We start from the raw sequence: 22,400 nt of genomic DNA, 5'->3' as shown, positions 1-22,400 counted from the left end.
TAGCCTTCTAATATAGAACCAAATAATGCTTAAGTTTCTTTATTACGTTTTTATATCTGATTTGGAAAATACCTATTTTAGCTAGATGAACCAAATCAGATGGTTGAAAAGTACCTTTGCAGTCAGTTAGTGCTTTTATTCTCTCATATAGGATTAGCTTTATCTAAACTTTATACAAAGTTTTAGATAAAGCTAAAATTGATTTTTCCTAAAGCTTTATCAACGACTGTAACAGGTTGCCCAGAGAGGCTGTGCAGATCTCCATCCTTGGAGATTTTCAGTATGTTTATCATGTCTGCCTTCTCTGTCTCTCCTCAGCGTAAAGTTTGACCTTGTACTTCCCACTGTTTTTCAAAATGGAGGAAAGAGCTACTTCAGAAGATGACAGAGCTCCTGAGAGCTGCGTAGCACAGGTCACCTTGCAGGAGGATGCAGTGTGATTGCATCACAGAATATGCTGAGTTGGAGGGGACACACAAGGATCACCAAATCCAGCTCCTGGCCCTGCATATGAGTTAAGGGAGATGTTTAGATGTTTAGGCTTCAGTCCCAACCCTTGCTAATGATTTCAAAGCTGTTTCTTAATCCTTCTATGAAGAGCAAAATAGGTAGGATTCCGATTATTTTTAAGAATGACTGCATGAAATAGTATGGTCCATGTTATGCAAGAGGTTAAAGAATACTTTTTATTCTTTGGATCCACGTATTCATTGAATTTTCCCTGTGTTTCGCAGAATGACTGCAAATCATGCCATGCAGTGATTTCAGGGAATTTGCCATTTTTGGTGGCACTCTACGTAAGTATAGAGTAATTCTGAACATTCAATTTAGTTTTTATAACTTCTGGTACACTGCAAATAATCATTAGATCTGACTGTGCTCTTGCAGTAAGTACAGAAGATACATGCTATGATGAGAACTTTCATTCATCCTCCTCTCTTATGGGAAGGGTGTGAAAACTTATAGGAAAACATTGACAGCTTTACTGTTGGGGTTTTTTTTAAAGGGAATGAAGCAATGGACCATGGGCCTTCATAAAGAAGAGTCTTACAACTTCATGATACATTATGGTACTTTCCATTCCAGAGAACCTTTGTGCTTCCCCTTCACAGTAATAGAGCTGCAGTTCCTTGTGATGGCATTAGGTTTGGGTATAATTCTAAAGTCACCCCGTCTACCTAGTATGTTTTTCTTTAATTGTGATCTTTTGTATTTCAGAGAGCTTTTGGAACTCAAAAGAAAATTCTGAAAGATCCATACTTTGCTCTGTAAAGAAATTCCCAAGAGAAATCTAAGAATTTTGTACTTATTCATCTTCAGTAGGTCAGTAAAGTAGCCCCTTTATTTATCCTCAGTAAGGGACTAAGACAGCCTAACAACATCTCAAGACTTCTGTGTATAACAGGATCCCTGAATCAGCAGGGAATATTTGCATGATTAGATTAGTATTGTGGACTCTAGAGTAAGACAGATGTCCACTGTAAAAGCATTAAGTCAAACAAATGCAATTGTGTTATGTGGCTGTTCTGCAACAGACGTCTTCCATACAATGATATTCTGACATAGGTATCTGGTGTCTAAATTAAGCTATACAAAATGACACATCTTGTTGTCATCAAGTGGCTCTTATGGGAAAAAAGATGCCAAGATTTTAAGAAAGTAACTTAAATTGAAATAGGTATTAAAAACAGAACACTGTTTTTAATACCGAAATACCCCACCCGAAAAATTTATTTAGAAAAATGAAACAATAGTGAGAAGAAAGCTTGCTGAAAGCGATTGATTTAAAAATACTTAAAAACGAAGATAAAAAGATAGCCTGTAGAGTAAGTCTGCAGAAGGGAAAAACTTTATCTCTCAGTTTCACATTTATCTCCAGTTGTCCTGAGGATGAGACATGTCAGTAACAACCAGCACAAAAAACTATGTATGGCATTAGAGTTTATAAGTAGGTATGGCAGTATTAAAAGAACATAATTATTGTGTGGTGGCAATTGTTGAATTTTTTGAGCAATTAACTGAACTACACTATAAGTCAGGAAAGGCAGCAGGCTGACATGCTGGAGGATTAGACAATCAAATTTCTCAGTGGCTTCTTTATAACTGTATAAAACTCCATAAAATACTACAAAATCTAGCCTAAATACATATTAAAATATCCTTTCAAGCAATAACTTTGCTATGCTTTTATAAATTAATATGCCTTCTTTGCTGTTGAAAAAAAAATCCAAAGGGTAGAAGAGAAACTCATCATTAAGGCTACACACACACAGATATGATCCTGTGTGCATCTGTGTGGAGCCACTAAACTTTAAAGTTAGAAACTGATGAACCATCCAGAACTATTTAGTCTGTGGCACCTCCGGTAACACAACCTGCTATGGAGAGAGCCTATGGAAGTAATGCCTTCGAGATAGTCATCTGCAGAAAAGGAGATCTAGACTCTTTTGCTAAGAACACCACAGCAAGGTATTGATCATTATGAAAACTGGTCAAGTTCGTGGCTGGGCTTCGCGAACAAAGATTTGGGAAGGGCTCTACCCACGTTTGTTGCAAGCGCGTTGGTGAAGCTACAGTGGTTGGTGAAGTTACTGGTCAAGTTACAGTGCTATCAAAAGGAAGAGCTCCTTACGAAGGCCAGGGATTCTCCATAGGGCTAAACCGCATGTAGCTTTGTCTTAAATGAAAGCCTGCTGCATTCTTGTAATAAAAATACTCTACTTCTGAGATCTGCTCTTGCAGCAGTATTAAACGTAACATGCTCTTTTCTCTTTACATACATTCTCTCTCTCTATGTATGTATGTATATACGTATGTATGTACATATGTACGTATGCATGTACGTATTTGTGCCTAGCTGAAGCATGTAAATAAACCCCACAACTGACCACTTCAGGCTGCCCCTGCCAGAACTCTCACTAGTGAAGCATAAATTTCCTTAACATACTCTGGCAAGCTCATGCTTAATTCAGACTGGGATCCTTTCTCACCTTCTATAGAACTGCAAACTCACTAGTGGCTCTATATTGCTTACTGAGTCATTCAAGTATACACAGAGCATGATAGATTTCTTCCTGGCATCTCATTTTTCCTGGGTTATATAATGACACCCTTTCCTTTTTGCAAAGCTTGCCAGGTTATGCTCCTTGCAAAGGCACTGATGAATATATGTTCAAGGGCAAGCATGTTGTTTGTGGTTTCTTTTGTTTTGAAATGCTGACAAACTCTTCAACTAATACCTATAAAATGACATCTCTTTAAACTGAAGTCACAGAAGAGTAATTCTGAGAGATTGTAATCTTTACAGTGGGAAAGTAAGAAGAATTAAGATTTTTTTATTTAGAGCAGATGACTTCCCATTTTGTTTTCTTTTAATAGTTCATCATGTGAACAGGAATAAATCCTGGAATTTGCTTCGACCCATGGAAAAAAGATAAACCCCAATAACATAAATAATTACCTTATTCAGATTTTACTCACTATCCAAACATTACTCACTTTATCTTATCCTGTCACAGGTAATATTCATAGCAGTGCATTCCAAGATGAACTTGGAACTGGAATAAGGAAACGATGCCTTTTTTGTTTTGTTGATGCCAGTGTTTGGTCGCTAATAACTCTGTCAGAAAACCTTGCTTTTAAAAGGTAGATATGAGCTTGAAGAGGCAAAAATAACACCTAATTGGATATCCAAAACTATAGGAGTTAGACAGTGACTTAAAATAGTGTTAACTGAATATGTACATGCTTTTTCAAACCCCATCAGCAACCTATCTGCATACCCTGCCTGCAGTCAGGATGCTTGACCCTGGAGCCATTCAGTGTCATAGGGAATGACACCGAGATGACTTCTGCTGCCAGGTAGAGCAATAACTCTCCTCAATTTAGTTCTGTGTAACTATCATAGATGACATCTGCTTCAGCTTATGTGTAGTTACTTGCTACACTGTGGACAAATTATCAGGTATTCAACCATTCACACACTGTAGTTAGACAGTTTTCCATAGCTTTAATCTTTCAAGGTTATTCATGTTTCCATAGGATGCAGGGTAGGTGAAACAAGAGGATTCTAAACTGCCAGACTAGTCCTAGAGCTAAGAATTTTATTCTAATATACTCTTTCACAAAGCTGCACTGATCCAGTAGCTCCAGGCAGATTGTGTCTCTCATGGTCCATCTTACTCTTTTTCACTGCATGCATTCACCAACAGCACGAGAGAGTAAAATGTTCATCAAGGAAAATTCTGTTCCCAGTCACACAGGAATGAAAGGAAGAGCTGCTTAACTGGACAGACTTTGGGAATACTGAACTATGACAGTGTCCCTGGACTAGGTCACTGCTACATCAGACACTTCACAGAGCATCTCTTTCTACTACCTTTCTTATCACATTTGAGGATGGCTCATTCCAGCAGCTTGTGAGCAAAACAGGGTCAAAAGAAGAGTGGTGGCATTAACACCAGTGTACGTAAATAGAGTGGTCTTGGCTTGATAAAAGCTCAAGAATGAGGTGCCCTGAGCTGTTAGAAGAATGCCAGAGGATCAAGAAAGCATTCTAATACACTTCTCTATCTTATCTGGTTGTGATTACTGCAGCACAACAGTGTTCAGTGAAATACAGTCCCTCTTTACATTTCTGTGGTATTATACAAGTCTGATTTCCATCTTCCTTGTTTGTAAGACTTTTTTTTTCAAATTTACAGCAAAATCTAATTAATATGCTTTACATTTTTGCATCTTAAAAGGATATCAGAATGAAATACATCTCAGATAAATCAGTTTTTCAACAGGTTTGTATGGTCCTCTGCTATTTAAGGCACTATAAAATGCATTGTTTTCCAGCACACCACTTACCCTCAGCATAGGGCCGTTCTGGAACACATGGGGTTCATCACAAACTACACAGTATTCATTCAATACTGGTATCCGTTGCTCAGCAAATTCGATAGTCTGAGAACAATGAAAATGATAGTAATATCTGCTTAAAAATAATTAACAGTTAGCTCATGCTCCACAGCATTTCATAAGTGGGTAAGACATGATATCCTACCTGCACAAGAAAGCCACGATGTCGCTCGGGAACACATTTTGCACCATAATTTTGCTGCAAGGAAAAAGTTGAGGCAACTTCAGCGTTGGTACGCTAATTATAGGGAAGTGGTAAAGCACTTGTATTTTTTGCATGTAAACACATTAATTAAGCAGTATTTGCATCTGAAAAGATCTTTCACTTGCATGAACCAGCCATTACAAATAATCAATCCTTTTGCTGTTTACTGAGTGTGTGGTAGGTTTTTAGTATCTCTTTTTAGTTATTAAATCAGATGAAGTTTTGTATCTCACCATCCCAAAAACATGAATCTCAAATGGAAACACCAGTGCCTTCACTCGAGCCTAATAAACTGGCATTTGGTGACTTCCATTATATTTTAACTGCTATCCAAATATGGGCTATATATTTAGGCTTGAAAGACTAGTGCAATTCTCAGAAAGGCTGAAAACCTTTTTCTTTCATATTTACTAAGATCTCACTTCTGTAAGCACCACAGAAACAGATCTCTCTATGTTCAGATACCACTCAAGTTCTTTTTTTTTCAACACATAGCAACATAAATTAGAAGGAACTTCTGTTACAAGATTCAGTAAGGTACAGAATTCTAGGTTGACATCTATTTCAATCACATCTTGTTTTGAACAAGTCAGATCAGCTCCATTTACAGTGTTTTGGGGTTTTATTTATAGGTTTATGTCCTTTCATTTCTCTAACTGCTTAACTGCTTAACTGCTTTTCCATTTTTCTCCTGGAAAACAGTCCTACTTGAGTTCATATATGATATCCTAATATTTCAGCTGAGAATTGAAGAGAATTTAGGGTCCTCAATCATCACTTCCACATTCCACTGACTTCAAATTACAGTTAGGGACCCAGGCTACCCATACATCTGGTGTATGCATACAAAATGTGAAATAGACTCTCTATGTCCTTCCACTAACATCTGTCAAACTGCATCTGATCACACATGTGATGATCTTCCCTCAAAGTAAATGCATTCCAGCAATAAATTAAGGGTAGTATTTACAGACTGCCAAGCAGGGCTTCCCTATCAGCTGATAACATCACTAATGATAACATCAGTAATGAACTTAGTCAGCTCTTCATTATCTTATAAAAACCAATGGGACTTTTCCTATTAACATCAGGAGAGAAAAGTCTTGCTATTTTAGGACATCCTGTGCTTATTCAGAAAAAAGTGTGTCTCTAAACTGCAAGTAAAAACTCTGATAGCTCATCTTAATTTTGCTGTGCCCATCACATACACCAACCACACAGCATGTATATAAATGATCCTATGATAGTGTACCACTGCTTTTAGATTTGATTGAGTATAGCTTACAGCTTACTGAACTAAATTACAATGAGACATAGTGCACTCAATGTAATTTCATTATTCAGAATGGATTATTATGAATATATGTATGGCATCCAAAGAAAGCATCAGCTTCCAAGATATCCCTAGGCAAAGAGAGTGGAGAGGACTATTTTCTAAATGCCTCTCCCAAAATCCAATACGGAAAACAGACTGACGCCTTGAAAGAGTGCAAACAAACCCATTCTTCATTCTAAAGTATAAACCCCATGTTTTAAGAGGTATAGGCAGAAGAATTAATTTTCAGAGCTACCCTTTTTTTTCCCAATCAGTTATGCCTCTGGGGAAAGTAAGAGGCCAGTGTGGGCCTAATTTGTTCACCGGCCTCTGACTTCTGTCAATGCATTTGAAGGTTTAACCTCTCAAAAATCAAAAATGTGCAAGAGGTGAGCTGAACTCTGAGTGTGTTCCTTCCAGTACGATGATGATGGCAGATGAAAAGACCAGAAGCAGAGGTAATTTGGCACTCAAAAGAGCTAATGGACAGTTGCTTCCCATATGAAGTAAACAGGGAAATGAGAAAAGCCCTTGCAACTAAACTAATTTTTCAGCAGAGAAGTGCACAGTCTCCCTTTTTCCTGAAGGATGTAGGGAAGGAATTGGATGACTGAACTTTTCCCATGGCCAGCAGCTGTACACTGAGCTGCATTCAACATAACATATAAGATCTCTGTCCTGACTTCAGCAAATTCTGATTTTATAACTTAAATATATGTGCATGCACAGCTGTCTGAATCCTCCTTAAAAAGCTGACTTCATTGCTCGTCTTCCAGTATATCCAATATAGTCACTAACATATGTCCTAAGTCTAATATCTTTGCATAAAAAACATAACAGCACGTTTGAAAATTAACAGGAGGAAAATGAGTAGAATAAAAAAAAATATTACGCACAGCAGCTTGTGAAGGCGATGATGAAGATGGCGTTAAGATACCAATAAGCCCTGAGGTAAGAGAGAGCCTCCTGCTCTCTGCCGTGGTGGACTCCTTGAAAGGCTCCATTTTGGATGATTTAGGGGCATTGGAGTAAGTCTTGGTGAGCAACTTGTGATTCTTCAATCCATCCAACTCTTCCATTCTAAGATTACTGGAGTAGGACCTGCTTAAAAGTCTGTGGGGCTTCAAGGCGCTGTTGTGCTCACATCGAGGATCCCCAGAGCACGACCTACTTAACAGCTTATGAGGCTTTAAAGTGATGCACTCCTCCTGCTTGACAGCTGCAGAGCAGGAACGATTCAGCAGTTTGTGCGATTTAATAGCCATTGTCTGTTCAGCACGAGGGTCACTCGACAACGAGCGGCCAAAGGTTCTGTGAGATTTTGTGGCACACACATCCTCCGCCTTCACTGTGCTAGAGCAAGTCCTTCTCAGTAGTTTGTGAGTTTTGGAGATGCCATCCTGTTCTGACTTCAGTTTTGATTTATTTTTACCACAGCCAGGAGGAGGATAACTCGGCGACCTTAAAATAAAGAAGATGGCAAAGTTGGAGAATGATCAAAATTCTGTGCAAATCGAGCAAGATCACACAGATGTAACCACTTTTAAGTATCACCTATCTTCATGTTTTTCACTAGTGATAAACACGATGCAAACTTTTAAAAAATAAACAACTGTAAGACATTTTCCAATATCAAAATAGACATCTTACTCCTTTTTACACACAAGTTCATGGATCAAAAAGACAACTTAAGTAGAAGTCATAGCTATGACCTTACAGCTTATTGTAAGGTTCTCTATGTCTCTAAACAAACGAATTATTCAAGAAATCATCTTTGCAATGAAAACCACATATTTCACATGAGATTATAACACATTTTCCTTAACAAAATCTATCTTTTCTATGTAACCAGCATGGCATGATCCCATGAAAGTTACTGTCTTCTGGACACAGTATAACAAATTCTATGTTCGGATCCAATGGAAGATAAAATGAGCAGTGAAACTTGCAGACAGTAAATTGAATTTAATTCAGTTGAAAAGGACATGATTTTTAGAAACCTCATAATAATCTGGGAACTTTGTGGAAGACAATTTGATGCCACTCTTTCTGGTTTTAGACACATTCTAGCTCTGTAACACTGGAAATGAGAACGTGAAGCACCTAAATTATAAATGCAGAAAGTAAATAACAAGAGATTTTTACAAAACAACATTCACATGTACTGACACATTTCTGTAAGGTTCACATTTGCCTGTCCTTGCAAAGCAAGAACATATAACAGGTATGCTGAATCATTTTCCTATGCTTTATAAGCAAGCCCAATCTTTAGAGTATTTTTTTGTTTTGCATCAAGTAAAGAAGTGAAAACCCAAAGGGAGAGGCTGGCAGGTTTCCCCAACCCATTAGCAAGTGGTGACAGTGGAATATGCATGTGGAGGCTGCTGATTCACTGCAGCAGCAGGATCACTATCACCCTCCTGCAGAAGGGAGTTTGGAATGGTACCATAGGGACAGAGAGGGTCCTTGTATTTGGGCTGAGCCGTCTTCAGACAGGCACTGCATCAGCAGCCAAACCCAGAGGAAAAAGAGTAGGCTGGTTTTGTGTGCCATTTCTGAATAAAACCAAACCCCAGGCTTGTGCCTGTGCTTACCAATGGTGGGTGTATGGCATGGTAGGGAATGGATAAGCTTTCTACTTAAAACACCACCTTTCCTCCTTTACCTTTGAACAAACAACCAACCTTTTGTTATCTTTGACACTGCTCTCATTTTCAACATGAGCGATTGCTGTATTCTTTTTGTTATACATTGAATTTAGAATGTCAAAATTAATCGAAAAGAAGGAATATTCAAAGAAGCATTCAATTCAAGTTCATTAATTGAATCAAAGGGGTGATCTGTCAACCTTCCATGAGCAGGAAAACACACTAGAGTAAAGAGTCACAATCCTGAAAGAGGTAAAATTAGAGCCTGATTTTATATACACTTAAGAGTATGAGTAACTGGCAGAAATAGTTAATATATTAGTTAATTATAGTTAATAATAATAATAGTTAATTGAAATTAACTATTCACAAACTACTTCTTGTGCTTTTAATGCCTTTGTTCTTTGAATTTGCCTCCCTTTCACAAGTGGTAAACATTAATGTAATCCAATAATGGAGAGGGAAGACTGCTCAGTATCTTTAAAAATCAGTCTTACATTAAGGACCATTCTAGTTTTAAAAAATTAAAAATATACACTCCTGTAGAAATAAGAGCTAGAAAACCACAGGTTTTTTAAATACACATAATATATGCTATACATATATATTACTTGTATATATATAACTTATATTTTTATTCTTGCTATTCAAGTAACAGTCAAATGCTACCAAGCTAATAAAGATATAAACACAAGTTAAAATTTCCAGTTCTAGATGAAACCTGGTTGCTTCAGATAGCAGGGCACTGAAATGCTCTGCCTTCAAATATTCTTAGAAGCTGCAGCAGTACCCAGTTCACTTTTGATGTCATGCAACACAAGGACAGGAAACCCATGAGGTAAGATATAAATAGAGCACTTCTCTGTGGAGAAAAGTCAAGATTTCACCTTGTGAAGTCTGCTGTAGATTTTGAACAGCTTATGGTGGTAATAGCTCATTTTTCTTGCTATTACCTGCGCAATGTAGAAAAGATGTGCAGAGGGGATTTCACCTTTTTGTCAGACACCTTCTTATTGTGCGTACAATTAGATTTCTCTTTACTGTTCTTCCACTGTTGTGTAACAAATGTCTGCATGATCCTGGAAATTAAGAAAGAAAAAAAAATATTTTCTTATCCTAGCCAAGACATAATCATTTTAATACTAGGCTCTCAGTGCTCACCAAGTAGGTGACATAATGCAGTGTTCTCAAGCTACAAGCAAAGTTTTCTGTCATGTATGTGGACTGATGACTGGGTGCCTCAGCTCCTAAAAAACGCCTTTTTTCCACATAGAACTAATTTAACACGGAAGTCTTAATGAAAATACAGTGCGAGTACAACCACTGCAACTGTGAGACTTATGCAGACTATACTTCTCATGGAGATCCAGAGACTAACTGATTCAAGGGCATCACATCCAACTACAGGGATCTGTCTCCCATGTGACTACAGGGATAGGCTATTGCATCTGCACAGCTAAGTAGGAGCTTATTCTCTGAATCTAATCTAGCAGTGGGGGGGTCTTTGAGTGAAAAGTCGAAGCTGAATTTGGTATAGACTTTACCAAAAGAGATGACTATTCCATTGCCACAGCTAAGAGGGACCACCGGGTTCATGGGTATTCTGACTCCTGCTCAGTTGTGCAGTAGGCAGCTATGTTCTTAAAAATGCCTGACATGAACCTTTAGTCATTACCTGGTGCACAAATCAGAGACAGTGTAAATACTGAAACGTTCTAAGAGATTGTTCATGTCAGAGGAGTGTTTCTTTTTTTTTTCCTTCAAAGTCATGTATCACAGAGATTTTAATAACTTGCTTCATTTGTAAGATTATAAAAATGTTGCAGTGACATTTTAATACCAACAGCAATTTTTTTGCCTTAAGGGTTTCTTAACGTTGTAATGGTCAGATATTAAGCCTATATACTTATAATTTTATTACAAGTACACATGCACATGTGAAAAGATGACTCAGCAAAACTGTATTAAAATTAATTGTACCATGACCATATAAGTGCTATTTTTTTTACTATTCTTCCATCTTGTACTCAAAACATGGATGGCTTAATTACTGCAATATATCCTAGAGGCCACTATGAAAGCAGAGCCCCCTTAGGGATGCATGAAGCTCAAAAAGATGCCTACTTCAGAGGCTTCACCATCTAAGCAGAAACATGAAATTGACTCCTAGCTGTACTCTTTAGAACTTTTGTAGCTTACTCCCTAAAAGTCAGCAAAGGGCCAGAAAACCCTGGCAAATAGCACAGATCATGTTCTCCTCAACAACCGTCAAAACACCTTGATCCAGCAACCAACCTGAGAGCAGATGAATTTTATGCTATTTGACATGGTCCAAGAACTAAAAAGAATGTAGTATTTGCCTAAAAACAGGGGTTTACACTCTTAAAGACTTACTTTTTCAGCTGATGTCCCAGCCCAAATCTTTCCTTAGTAGAGATCTGAAATACATCCACAGTTGGCACTAGGGAATAAGAAAATATTGCTGTTATAGAAACTCACAACAGCAATGAAGAACTCATGATGACCATGTAAGTGGCATTTAGGGACTCTGTTCTACCTGGACCTTGACTATAGACAATGAAATTGAAGCAATAGCAAAAGTGGACGTCATCTAAACATATAAAGAAATGAATGGTACTTTCTGGAATATCAGCCTATACAATTTACAGTTCTACAAATGGAATTCTCCAAAATGTATCTCTTCCCACTAACTTTATTTACAAAAATGTATCTTTTATATATATATATATATATATATAATGCAAACAGCAAGCAGCATCAGACTAAATACATCTGGACGAGCAATTCATCTTGCCTAAATTCTGAAACATTTTTGAAAGTAAATTATCTAAACACAGTAGAGTTTCTATGGCTACAAAGAAAGCCCAGACTGAAACTGAATTATTTAGTATCTGGGTTTTCTTTCAGAGGGTATTCAAGATCCAAAAACATAATCTAAGTGCTTAGTATGTGAATTCCAGTGGCCACAGAATACCCTGACATTTCCTCAAGGCATTGGTGTATCCACATTCATCTGTCTGAAATTGAAAATGTACAGGGCAAAGGACAAAAATTAGCTAGTGGCATTACTAAAATCCTTTAATAACATTTGCTAGAAAGAAGTGGTAGATGTAATCCAGTATTTGTTGAGAGCCTCAGGTCCTCAAGGCAGAACAACAGTCAATGCATATTACAAGCACGAATAGACTTTATAATTTGTGTAAGGTGTTAATGACTACAGTAGAATAAAAAAGGAATGAAATTTTATTAGAATTTTATTAGAAACAGTAAATCAGTATTTTGATGTTATTCTGACCACTCACAATGCCAGATTTTGTTCAGAATGTCAAAGTTTATCCTTTAATTTTGCTTTAATAAATTGAATTTTAAAATAAAATACAATATATCTAAACTGGCCATGCAATTTCACTTAGTTCAAAGCACTGTATATACCCCTTCTCTAGTATTATTATTCAAATAACATAAAACATAAACTCATCTTTTAAATACAAAATGAGTTTTTCAAAAGGGATAGATGATCTCATTAGCAGTAGCAATATATCTGGATTGTCAAATTTCAGACACACTGTGCTGGGATGGGGAATACTTTCAGTAACAATCATCATACCTACACCAGCAATCTTAAAATCTGACATCCAGAGCAAAATTTTTGTCTAGGCTCTAGAGTCAGAGGAGGGATCCCGATAGCTTCAATGGATGATTCATCCTGTCTAAAAAAGGTTTCTAAGGTACAAGGGAAAAAATGCCCACATGGACACTACTGAGACAAGCTATTAACTAGACGAATGACTATCTAAAATCAGGATATTGCTCAGCATCAAGGTGGTACTAATATCTCCTGCTGTGCTTTGGAGTGTGCTGTATTTCTGTTTATCAGTCAACAGAATGTACTATAGGAGAAAAAGACATAGCATAACATTCTGGCTCAGTAGTCTCAAAAACACCCATGTTTAAGGCAGAAGAGGAATTCACAGAATTAACACAAAAGATGGTGGATCTCACTGTGCTCTGCTAGTAAAGAGACACGGCTGCAACAGCAGCTGAGTTTATAAAACCAGTGTCAGCAAAGCACTTGCCTCTGGCCTTGACCTTACCTTTCTCAGTACTCAGGCACTTCCACAATCACTCAGCTGCAGCACTGAGAACTAAGCTCTCCATCTTAACCTTGTCAACAGTGCCAAAGATATTTTGTTGCTACTTCTCATTTCACTAGATCATTTCTTACTGCACACTGCTCTTCACGCTTCACCTTCTCTCATTTGCTGCACATTTTTATTTTTTTAAATTACATTTTGATAGAAATGTTCTGAATACTAACACTGTTTCCTGCCATGGCAAATACATATTTTAAGATCTCAATACTTACAAAAATCATTGAAGTAATAAACTACAGACAAAAATACCAAAGTCAAGGGAAAAAAAAAAGATAGATATAAGTAAATGCTTATTTGAATGAACAGAATATAGCTTATAGTTAGAATCATCAGGCAACATATCCTGTAAAAATAGCTCATTGGGACAGATTTTGCTAAACATAACTGGAAATATCTATTAATTTTCCAGAGGCAGAATTCTCCCACAGATAAAGCCTGCACTGACAGATTGTACTGCAAGTTTCTAAAGCTGGGCAAGTTATCATCCAAACTTAGTCTGACTTCTCACTGTAAAAATATATCTGAAGTTGACTCTTGCATATGAATGTTTCCAAATCTTCAAAATCAGTTGATTCTTCATGAGCGTGACCATTTTCCTCTCATGAGGAAATACAAAGATTTCCAGAGTTCACATGCTCATACAGAAATCAGAAGCTGCAAGGATGATTATTGTGGTTGATTCTTCAATGGTGCGTGAAAAACGGCATGTTAATGTGCTGCAAAGGTCTGTGTACATCTTCGTTATCAATCTTATCTCATCTGTGCAGATCATGCTTGATTTCCAAAATCAGGAAATCATCTATTAGAAACTGCAGATCTTTATTCCTTAACCCTAGGTGAAGCAGTTGCATCTCAAAGGACATCAGGAAAACAAGTTCTAAAACTCCACCTATGCAAGTTTAAATTAGATGCACGTGTCATTATAGAATGCATAGCCATGCAAACATGAGCCAGCTTAATTTCAAATGAATCGGAGTCCTACCAGCAGTAGAAGTAGGCACGTGCAGGGTCAAAGATTTGGTCAGACAAGGACACCATACAAGGCACAAGAAGAAAACACAATTGACCAACCTGGACCATTTAAGTACTGTGTAAGTGAACAGTGCAACCGCACTATTATAGGCTCTGTGCGAATCACATCCCAAGCCACAGCAATCTCTTCCTAGTTTAAGATAAAAAGAAAACAACAGACACAATTAGCCATCTTGAGGAACTGCTGCACTTTGTCAGTCTACCTCAGGGTAGCTATAAACACCATCCATACATCTTCCCAGTTGTGTAATATCTACACCAACATTACACTTGAGACTTAGGACAAATTATTGCCTGTTAACGCCCCCAAGAGCGGTGTCAGTCTAATTTCAGTTCTTGAGTGAACTCATTTAAACCAAGCACAGGTTTATACACAACACTGCATGTACAGAGCAGGCAGATACATTCCCATCTATCAACAGATACTGCTCCAAAGCTGAGAGGTAAAGGAGCAAACAAACACAGAATAGAAACTAACACCATAACAGAGCGCAAATGAAACTTTTGTTCTTTAAGACTGATCTAAATAATTCAACAATTTTCTTATATTCTTAATTTTTAAGAAAAAAATTTCTTAAATAAGTAAAGCCCAAGAGTAACTGTCTTATATGCTGTGCTAACCTAAAAATATGGCATATCTGTGCAGAAGCTAATGATGCCCTTAAAAGTTCTAATTTTTATTCTTTATCTAGAGTCCAGGAAGCTACCGCACAGATGCAGTGAGGAAGTGTGAAGTTAATGACAGCAAACTGTTACAGAAGCCATGCTGCCCGTCGACAGCACCACTGCCTCTCCCTAATCATTGTAAAGAAGCACTCCAGCCAAGGCCCTCTTCCCTTCAGGGTGGTAAGAAATGCTTAAATGCTTTTACCTGACTAAAATCTAGGATAACATTAAAAAAAAAAAAGTATTTAATTTATATTTGTTAAAACATTTACCATTCACTAAGCATGTTTGAAAGGAAATACACATGCAGCAAATAAAAACCTACAAAGCATTTTAACAATGTGATCACAAAAGGAAAACAAAATCTTTCCGCTGAGTATCAATCAGTCATGTGACAGCCACTTGTGAAGAGCAAGTCTCCACAAAAGGAAAGTCTCAGTGGTTGTCTAGAGAGACTGATGTGTATTACCCCAAAATTAAACGGGTATTAATGTTCATTATGTAATTCTGTGATTAGATCACTTACATCAAGAAAGCTAACATCAATATGTAGATCAATATCTACATCATCAATGGCTCCATATTCCCTGAAAAGAAAGAATTACATTACATTAGCGCTTTTTAAGATACTCCTCAACCCAGGAATACTTACAACAGGGAAGATTGTATAAAGGATAATCTTGTCTGTAAAATCAGAATGGTTATCAAATACACATTTACATAGATTGGATTAATATTCCCAGTGAGTGACTGTCTGCTGCACTGTAAGTTTTTTTCAGAGAATCTTCCTTAAACAGGATAAATCTTTTCTTCTACTTCCCCCAAAATCTCTCTATTGCTGCTATGTATTTTTGTCTCATGTATTCCACAAATAAACAAAGAAATAAACATGCTGCGCCTGTAATTTTCAAAAGTATTTCAGCTAGTATTAACAGCCAGTAACCTGAGAAGAGGCTAGAGATAAATCACTGTAGACAAATAAAACATAGCCTAGAGAACATATTATACTGGAGGGGATTGCTTCATACATTCAAGTATTTGTCAAAATTAAAGACTGCCCTGTAATGTGCTCAAGGCAATAGTTGCCTTTTTTCTTTCTTATGTGTAGTATTGCTGGAATTCCCAAGGTTCAGATTTAACTTATACATAACTTATACATAATGAAATACTTAACAGGTATTTCATTGCCATCTGAAATCCTACATTTAAACTGTGACTTTTCTGCCTCTTATTTTCTGACTCACTTGGATTGCCCTCCCCTACATACTTAAAGACTTCTGAAAAACAGGCCTAGAAAATACTCATTCATGCACCTGAATAAAAAAACGCTTTCCTTTTCATTTAAATTGCTTAAGTGGTCAATACGGTAAAAATGCAATCACTCTTAATTTTTTACAGATTAGCTTCTAGTCACTAATTTTTTTTCTTTACACTGCATTCATATGCTTGTTCTCATGGTGACTTCCATGCTTTTCTATTAAACTAGACTGAAGTACATAGCACTAGTTAAGCATAAGTAAGCCCATAAGACAATCTCGAAATACTAAATTTTTTTCTGAATATAACAGTCTCCTACCTAAGTGGCCTCTCAGCCATGGTAGGACTGAGTTTACACTGGAAGTTGCTTGGTGTCTTGTTAAGTTTGGCCAAGACAGCCCCATCCACCAAACACCGGTAATCCATTGGCTTTCTCTGGTCAGGGCAAAAACTCAGGATTGCCCTGACCAGAGAGAGCCATTGGATTGCTAGATCTGATGTGTCCACACATGGCACACACAGGGTAGGCGAATGGCTGGACAGGGCTGTATTACAGGAGGCTTCCCAGCCACGCTTACAGCTCCTCCAGTGTCACCTCACCCAGAACAGTACAGGCACTCGCTGTGCTCCTACAATTCACTGAAAACCTGTCTTTGAAACAGTGAGTGAGCTCTCCACTTACTGAATGGCTTAGCCACTACCCTACACAACAGTGCCATGAGGTTTTTTTGTTCATCTTCCAGAAGATCCAAAGATTGTCACGCACTCTTAAGTAATATTTATGAATGTGGGCTGGTGCTACCTACATGACTAAGATTCAAAAGGCTGTAAACAAGGATAGTTTTGTAAATTAAACAGAAGCACAGTTGAACTAATGTAACAGAAGTATTAGTGGAAGAAAGAGTAAGATAAAAATTACTTCTAATTGTGAAACTTTCATATTCACTGAAATCCCTTTGCCCCCAGTACACCACCATCTTAGAAGATGGATTTTAGACACATGATGCTGACTCTAGTTTAAATTTCCCAAACTGAAACTGATGAAGAAATTATGTTTTATTCCAACACCTGTAGCTTATGATCTGCTGCCTAAAATGGCTTAATGAACGCAACTTGCTTTTGAAGTTCCCTGAGGTCCTCTGTCCATCAATGCATAACCAATGTAAAGAGATACAGAAGAGTTTGGATCAGATGGATGGATCACCTTCTCATGACTTTTGTGGTCAGATTTCTAAGAGCAGTGGTGAAAAGCAAGCTGGTATAAGAACCTAACTTTTATATGTACAGCTGACTCTGTGACAGCAAGAGACTATGCAAAAGAGGGTCAACTTTCTGGGAAATATGCATCTTAGTAGACCTCCCTGTCATGCAAACTTCTCTCTCCTCAGAGAAGTAGAGCTGCAGCAAAGTGATGAAACTGAATGCCTAATGTTGTGGTTTTTATTTCCAAGAATTTATTTTCAACCTCAATAGAGTGGATGAAGCATTCAAGTTTTACACATGCCAAAAGCAGTCACAGAAGCCAATTTCTACTACACTGAGCTCAAGGGGATCACAATGCTTCCAGGGAAACAGTTGATTCAATAAATTAGATGCATTAAAGTTTCTGAAAGGTTACATACAATATTTCAATTTTAGGAGTGTGAGGAAACTTATAATCAAAGTATTCTCAATTCCATAGTTATCAGTTTGGCAACTGATAACTTATCCACTTTCTAAACCCACACACAACTCCCCAGGTCCTCGAATGTAGTAAATTCCTACTTAATTTGAACAGGTGTAGTACACCATAGTTGTAGGCATGTTCTCTCTTCTTATGACAAAATAACATAGCTTACTGTTTAGAGATTAATGGAAATAATTACTTGTAGTATATGTATGCCTAAGATTATTATCTTATCTCCATTTTGTTACTTGGTTTGTATGACAACTTCAATATTTTCCTTGCAATACTTCTGACAGGTCTGTTGCATCTTGCCTACCTGTTATTTTTATGAAATTATTAAGATTGCACAGATGGAAAAGAAAGTATATTTGAAATATCATATAGATATGCCCTATGACAGAATCACGCATGCTTATCTATGTCCAACAGAATTTTTGTGTAATTACTCTTAGCAATCCATATCTGAATGAGGTTCCATCACCTCCCTGTGTAGGATACTTTAGATACCCACAGTTAGAAAGCTTCCCTAACCTCTAATGAAATCCTAGTTTTTTATTGTCTCTCCTGATGACAGTACAGAATATTTGATCATTCCTTCTACCTACAAACAGCTTTTTTAAAGAAGAAAAACTGTTACTGTGTTTTTTCCTTCTCTTTTTTCTAGACTAGACAAATCCAATTCCTTCAGTCCTTCCCTAAGGAAAATATTTATTAAATCGCTTATCATTCCTCTTGTTCACCTCCAGGGCAATATACAGAGCATGACAGAAAAGGAGTTTAACAAGGGTTTAGAGAAATGTTGATTAGTAATTTTCAACAAAATACAACAGCCTGATCAAATACCACCAGAACTGCAAAAGACAATGATGTTTCAGAACAGGTTTCCAGGGCTTGTTCTCAGCACAGTCACTTGTACCCACACTGAACAACAACAACAACAAAAACCAAACCTAAACAAAAAAATGAAAACCCAGCATTATTGCTTGTTTGCAGTGCTCCTTTCTTTTGTGACACAACGTGCTTTCTACATTTCTTCACCAGAAGAGACTAGTGCTTCAGCAGTCAGGGAAGGTCCACATGGAACTCAATATCCGAAATATTAAAGGCTCCACAATACAGTAAGGTCAGTGACATACCTGAGAGATACTGCATTAGGTCCATAGATCTCTCTCACAGCTGTCAAATCAGCCTCCAGCTGTGGGTGCTTGTGAAGTTCTCCATCATAGCTAACCTATTGGGGAAAGAAAAATATCTTGGGAATTCTTATTTATTTCATTACTGGCATGTATCTAGGCTCTTGAAAGTTCCCCCTGCAAAATATATTGCATTAAGATTCCTTAATGCCATGCTCAGAAAAGACACAGTGTTGATTAGCTGAAGTACTGAGGCCATCTGTTCTGCTAAGTAATGAGATTTTCGAAGCAGGTACCTCTGCCTCGAAAAGTTTTGAGGGTTCTGCTGTTTGTGGAGTCTCATCTATCTGTCCTATTCTGTCCCACAGTTTGTTCTGGGACATTTCTGTATTTCAAAAATGTTAAGCAGGATAAGAACCAAATCTCCCCAGTCCTATCATCCCAGTCCAACCACTACAGGACAAAGGTTTGCTGACTCTTTCTTGTTGTCTCACTCTTACATACACTAGGTGTAATGAAACACCTATTTAGACACCAACACCTCCACCCCTTTTTTATTTTTCAAACTCTACATGAAAAATGGAAAAAGTTATGTTTGTGCTTACAATATAAAGCAAAACTTGTGAGCTAGCTTGGTTGAAATATATGAACTAAAAGTAATTAATATCCTCCTCTCTTCTACAAGATCAAAAATACCTCATTAGGTACATAACAATCTATTAAAAATCTGTCCATTATTACCTTCTTCTCAAGAAATATAATCTTGATTGTGCGGTCCTAAATCTACTTCTTTATAACTATTAGAATGACAGTAATTCCATAGAAGTCAATGAACTCCCTAGATTTGGACAAATTCAAAAAATGAGTGCAGGATTTGCTCTGTACCTTTGACAAATTCAGAGAGCAAACCACTAGAGTTTAATTTATCTCTTTAGACGTACACATATCTATATCCTTATAGACGAATTCCTGCAGACAATTCTTGCTGCATCCAACTGCACTACTGCTTCTTCCATTTGTACATCTCAATCTGTAGAAAACCAGTGCTGTGACACTTTCAGCTCTGATATTTAGAGATGTGCGTTTCAATCTAATTAAATTTCAATAGTTTTAAAATAATAATCAGATGATCACTTTTTTATATGTGAAAACAGTAAAGAATAATTTGATTAGACTTCTTCAAATATAAGGTACAGAATTCATCAGCACACCATAGGCATGTATTTATCAGAGGTATCAATGATATTCATATCAGAAGGTTTATAAAATATCCTTCCTTAGTTTGGGTAGGCATGTTAGAACAATTTTCCAAGTAGAAGAGCACGGGAAGAAAATCTTGTAATTTTTTTTCACTTTAAGTAGGGGGAAACCAATCCTTTTAACATGCTCATTACTCAAAGAAGAATTCTTTAAAGATGCATAAATAATTGCTGTCCTGCTTCCAAAGACAGCACAGCAATCATTTCACAAATCACAGCTGGGGTGCACTTGCCAACTTTGTTGGTCCTAAACAAGATTTTTAAATCAGTCTTATGCATCAATAACAGTAAAATCCAAAAGGAATACTATGCAGAACACTGAACCGCTCAACATAATGCTTTTTGTTATCTATTTTCTGATGCTAAGAGGCTATAAACTCAAAAGGGAAACAAAGCAGTGTTCTGGCATATTTTAAGACCACAGTATGGTACTTTTCACTCCTGAATCAGTGCTACAGACATGCTGATGTACACAGAGGAGACTGTCAGAGTTTTGTATTTCTGCATTTTCAAGTATGTCCTGTAACTGAAGAACAATAGGGAGGCAGAGAGAGAGCCAAAGGCAGTAGTATTACTGTTTTCATCTCTGGTTCTCATTTGCAAATGCAGAATATAGAGATTCAAAGCAAGAATTAACAAAGAGTTGCAGAGAAAGTGAATATAAAGGCTAAAATATATGGTAACTTTGCTCTGACTAAAAGATCTGTGTCTAGAAAGTCTCAGTTTTTAATATAAAACCTTATTCAGATTATTTTGCCCCACATAATGACAAAAGGTTTCTTTTTAAAAGGAGATTAAGTGATTTACAAATGTAAATCCCTTTCAAAATCAATAGGTCTTAGGCCATTGAACCACTTAGCTACTTTAAAGTATTTATCCATTAAATACTTAGGGAGGATTACAAGCAGGTGCCTAGGAAGTGAATACAAACATTTAATTTACAAGGAAAAGGTTGCTCTTTTCACTGCCCATCAAATGCCATTTCCCATCTTCCATGGTCCTTGTTTAATCATCAGCAGCTCTCAAGTCTTTCAAGCCATTCAGAACCATTCAGAAAAGCTAAGAATTATCCAGCCCTTTCTCAACTGTACTGCACACAATTACACTGGCATCTCTTCCCACTAGTTGCTAAAGTCACTATTTTTGTCTCCTTTCTCTGTGGACACAGCACACACTTGTCTCAAATGAAGGAGCTTGCCTTGCTTGTTCCCCACACATACAGTCAACTCTTTTTTTTGTCTTTCCAATACACCTGGTGCTCACTTAACATCTTACAAATACTGTTTGAAAAAGGATTGTTCCTTTTATCTTTTGAGGGACTTTGTTCACTTGCTATTTATTTTCTGAGCCCTCAGTATTTTCTTCAATTCTACAGGTCTTCTTTAGAATTTTGTCTTTTTGACCATGAAATTTTAAATTCAAAATTTCCTCTTTTTTTCTTGTTAAATACACTTTCTGTGATGCTTCCCCCCACCCCTTGTTCTCCATATTTTGTGCTTTGGATATTCTATACTCAAGACATTAACAATCATCTGATATTTTATTTTTATTGCAGACCTAATTTTTTTTTTACCAGTTACAATTCCTTTAGTTAAATGTATTACCTTAAAAAGAAGACAACACAATATAATGCAGTTTCAACTTTAATATAAAGCAACTAAATTCTAACTAGTCTTGCCTATTGCACAGCTCTTTCGCACCTTGCAAAATGATGTACTGCTCTGTGTTCATGTCTCATAGGCAGTGCTAATATTTATTCATTCATTTGGGCACTGGCAGGCATCCTTTACCAAATCTATTAGCTGTGGTTCAAGAAACAAGCACTCCCAGCTGTTTTCTGCCTTTTCCTTCACCTTGAGGTTACTGCCCTTTCTTCAGAGTTGAAAAATAAAGCCAGCACACACAACTCATCACTACAGGGCAAGATCAGAAGCTTTTTCCTCTCAGGCAGATTAAAATAAGACATTGCTCTTTGCACTGAATTATGTGTATGGTCCTCCCCACCACTCACCAGCATGGGGCTGTAGGAGACAGCAGCTGAAGGGAGGCAATTCCTGCAGTCATTTCTACAGTGAACATGAGTCAATACCCCATGTTATTTCTGACACTGAAAATACATTTTTTCAGTTCCACTTTCAA

At 37.1% G+C, this 22,400-nt stretch overlaps 1 protein-coding gene across 3 annotated transcripts in view; it reads right to left on the bottom strand.

Moving 5' to 3' along the window:
* Window positions 1–22,400, bottom strand: part of PARP8 (poly(ADP-ribose) polymerase family member 8) — a 124,700-nt gene that overhangs the window by 27,236 nt on the left and 75,064 nt on the right. For all 3 annotated transcript variants that reach the window (XM_027634887.1, XM_027634888.1, XM_027634886.1), the window contains 8 exons: window positions 19,006–19,100; window positions 15,473–15,533; window positions 14,320–14,410; window positions 11,468–11,534; window positions 10,027–10,152; window positions 7,322–7,886; window positions 5,051–5,104; window positions 4,855–4,950 (listed from right to left, as the gene is read on the bottom strand). In XM_027634887.1, coding sequence (XP_027490688.1) covers window positions 4,855–4,950; window positions 5,051–5,104; window positions 7,322–7,886; window positions 10,027–10,152; window positions 11,468–11,534; window positions 14,320–14,410; window positions 15,473–15,533; window positions 19,006–19,100 — 1,155 coding nt within the window. The remainder of the gene's footprint in view (window positions 1–4,854; window positions 4,951–5,050; window positions 5,105–7,321; window positions 7,887–10,026; window positions 10,153–11,467; window positions 11,535–14,319; window positions 14,411–15,472; window positions 15,534–19,005; window positions 19,101–22,400) is intronic.

Source organism: Corapipo altera, unplaced genomic scaffold (genome assembly GCF_003945725.1).
Source record: "Corapipo altera isolate COAL_440 unplaced genomic scaffold, ASM394572v1 61411, whole genome shotgun sequence".
Taxonomy (NCBI): domain Eukaryota; kingdom Metazoa; phylum Chordata; class Aves; order Passeriformes; family Pipridae; genus Corapipo; species Corapipo altera.
This window is presented reverse-complemented; position numbering and strand designations above follow the sequence as displayed.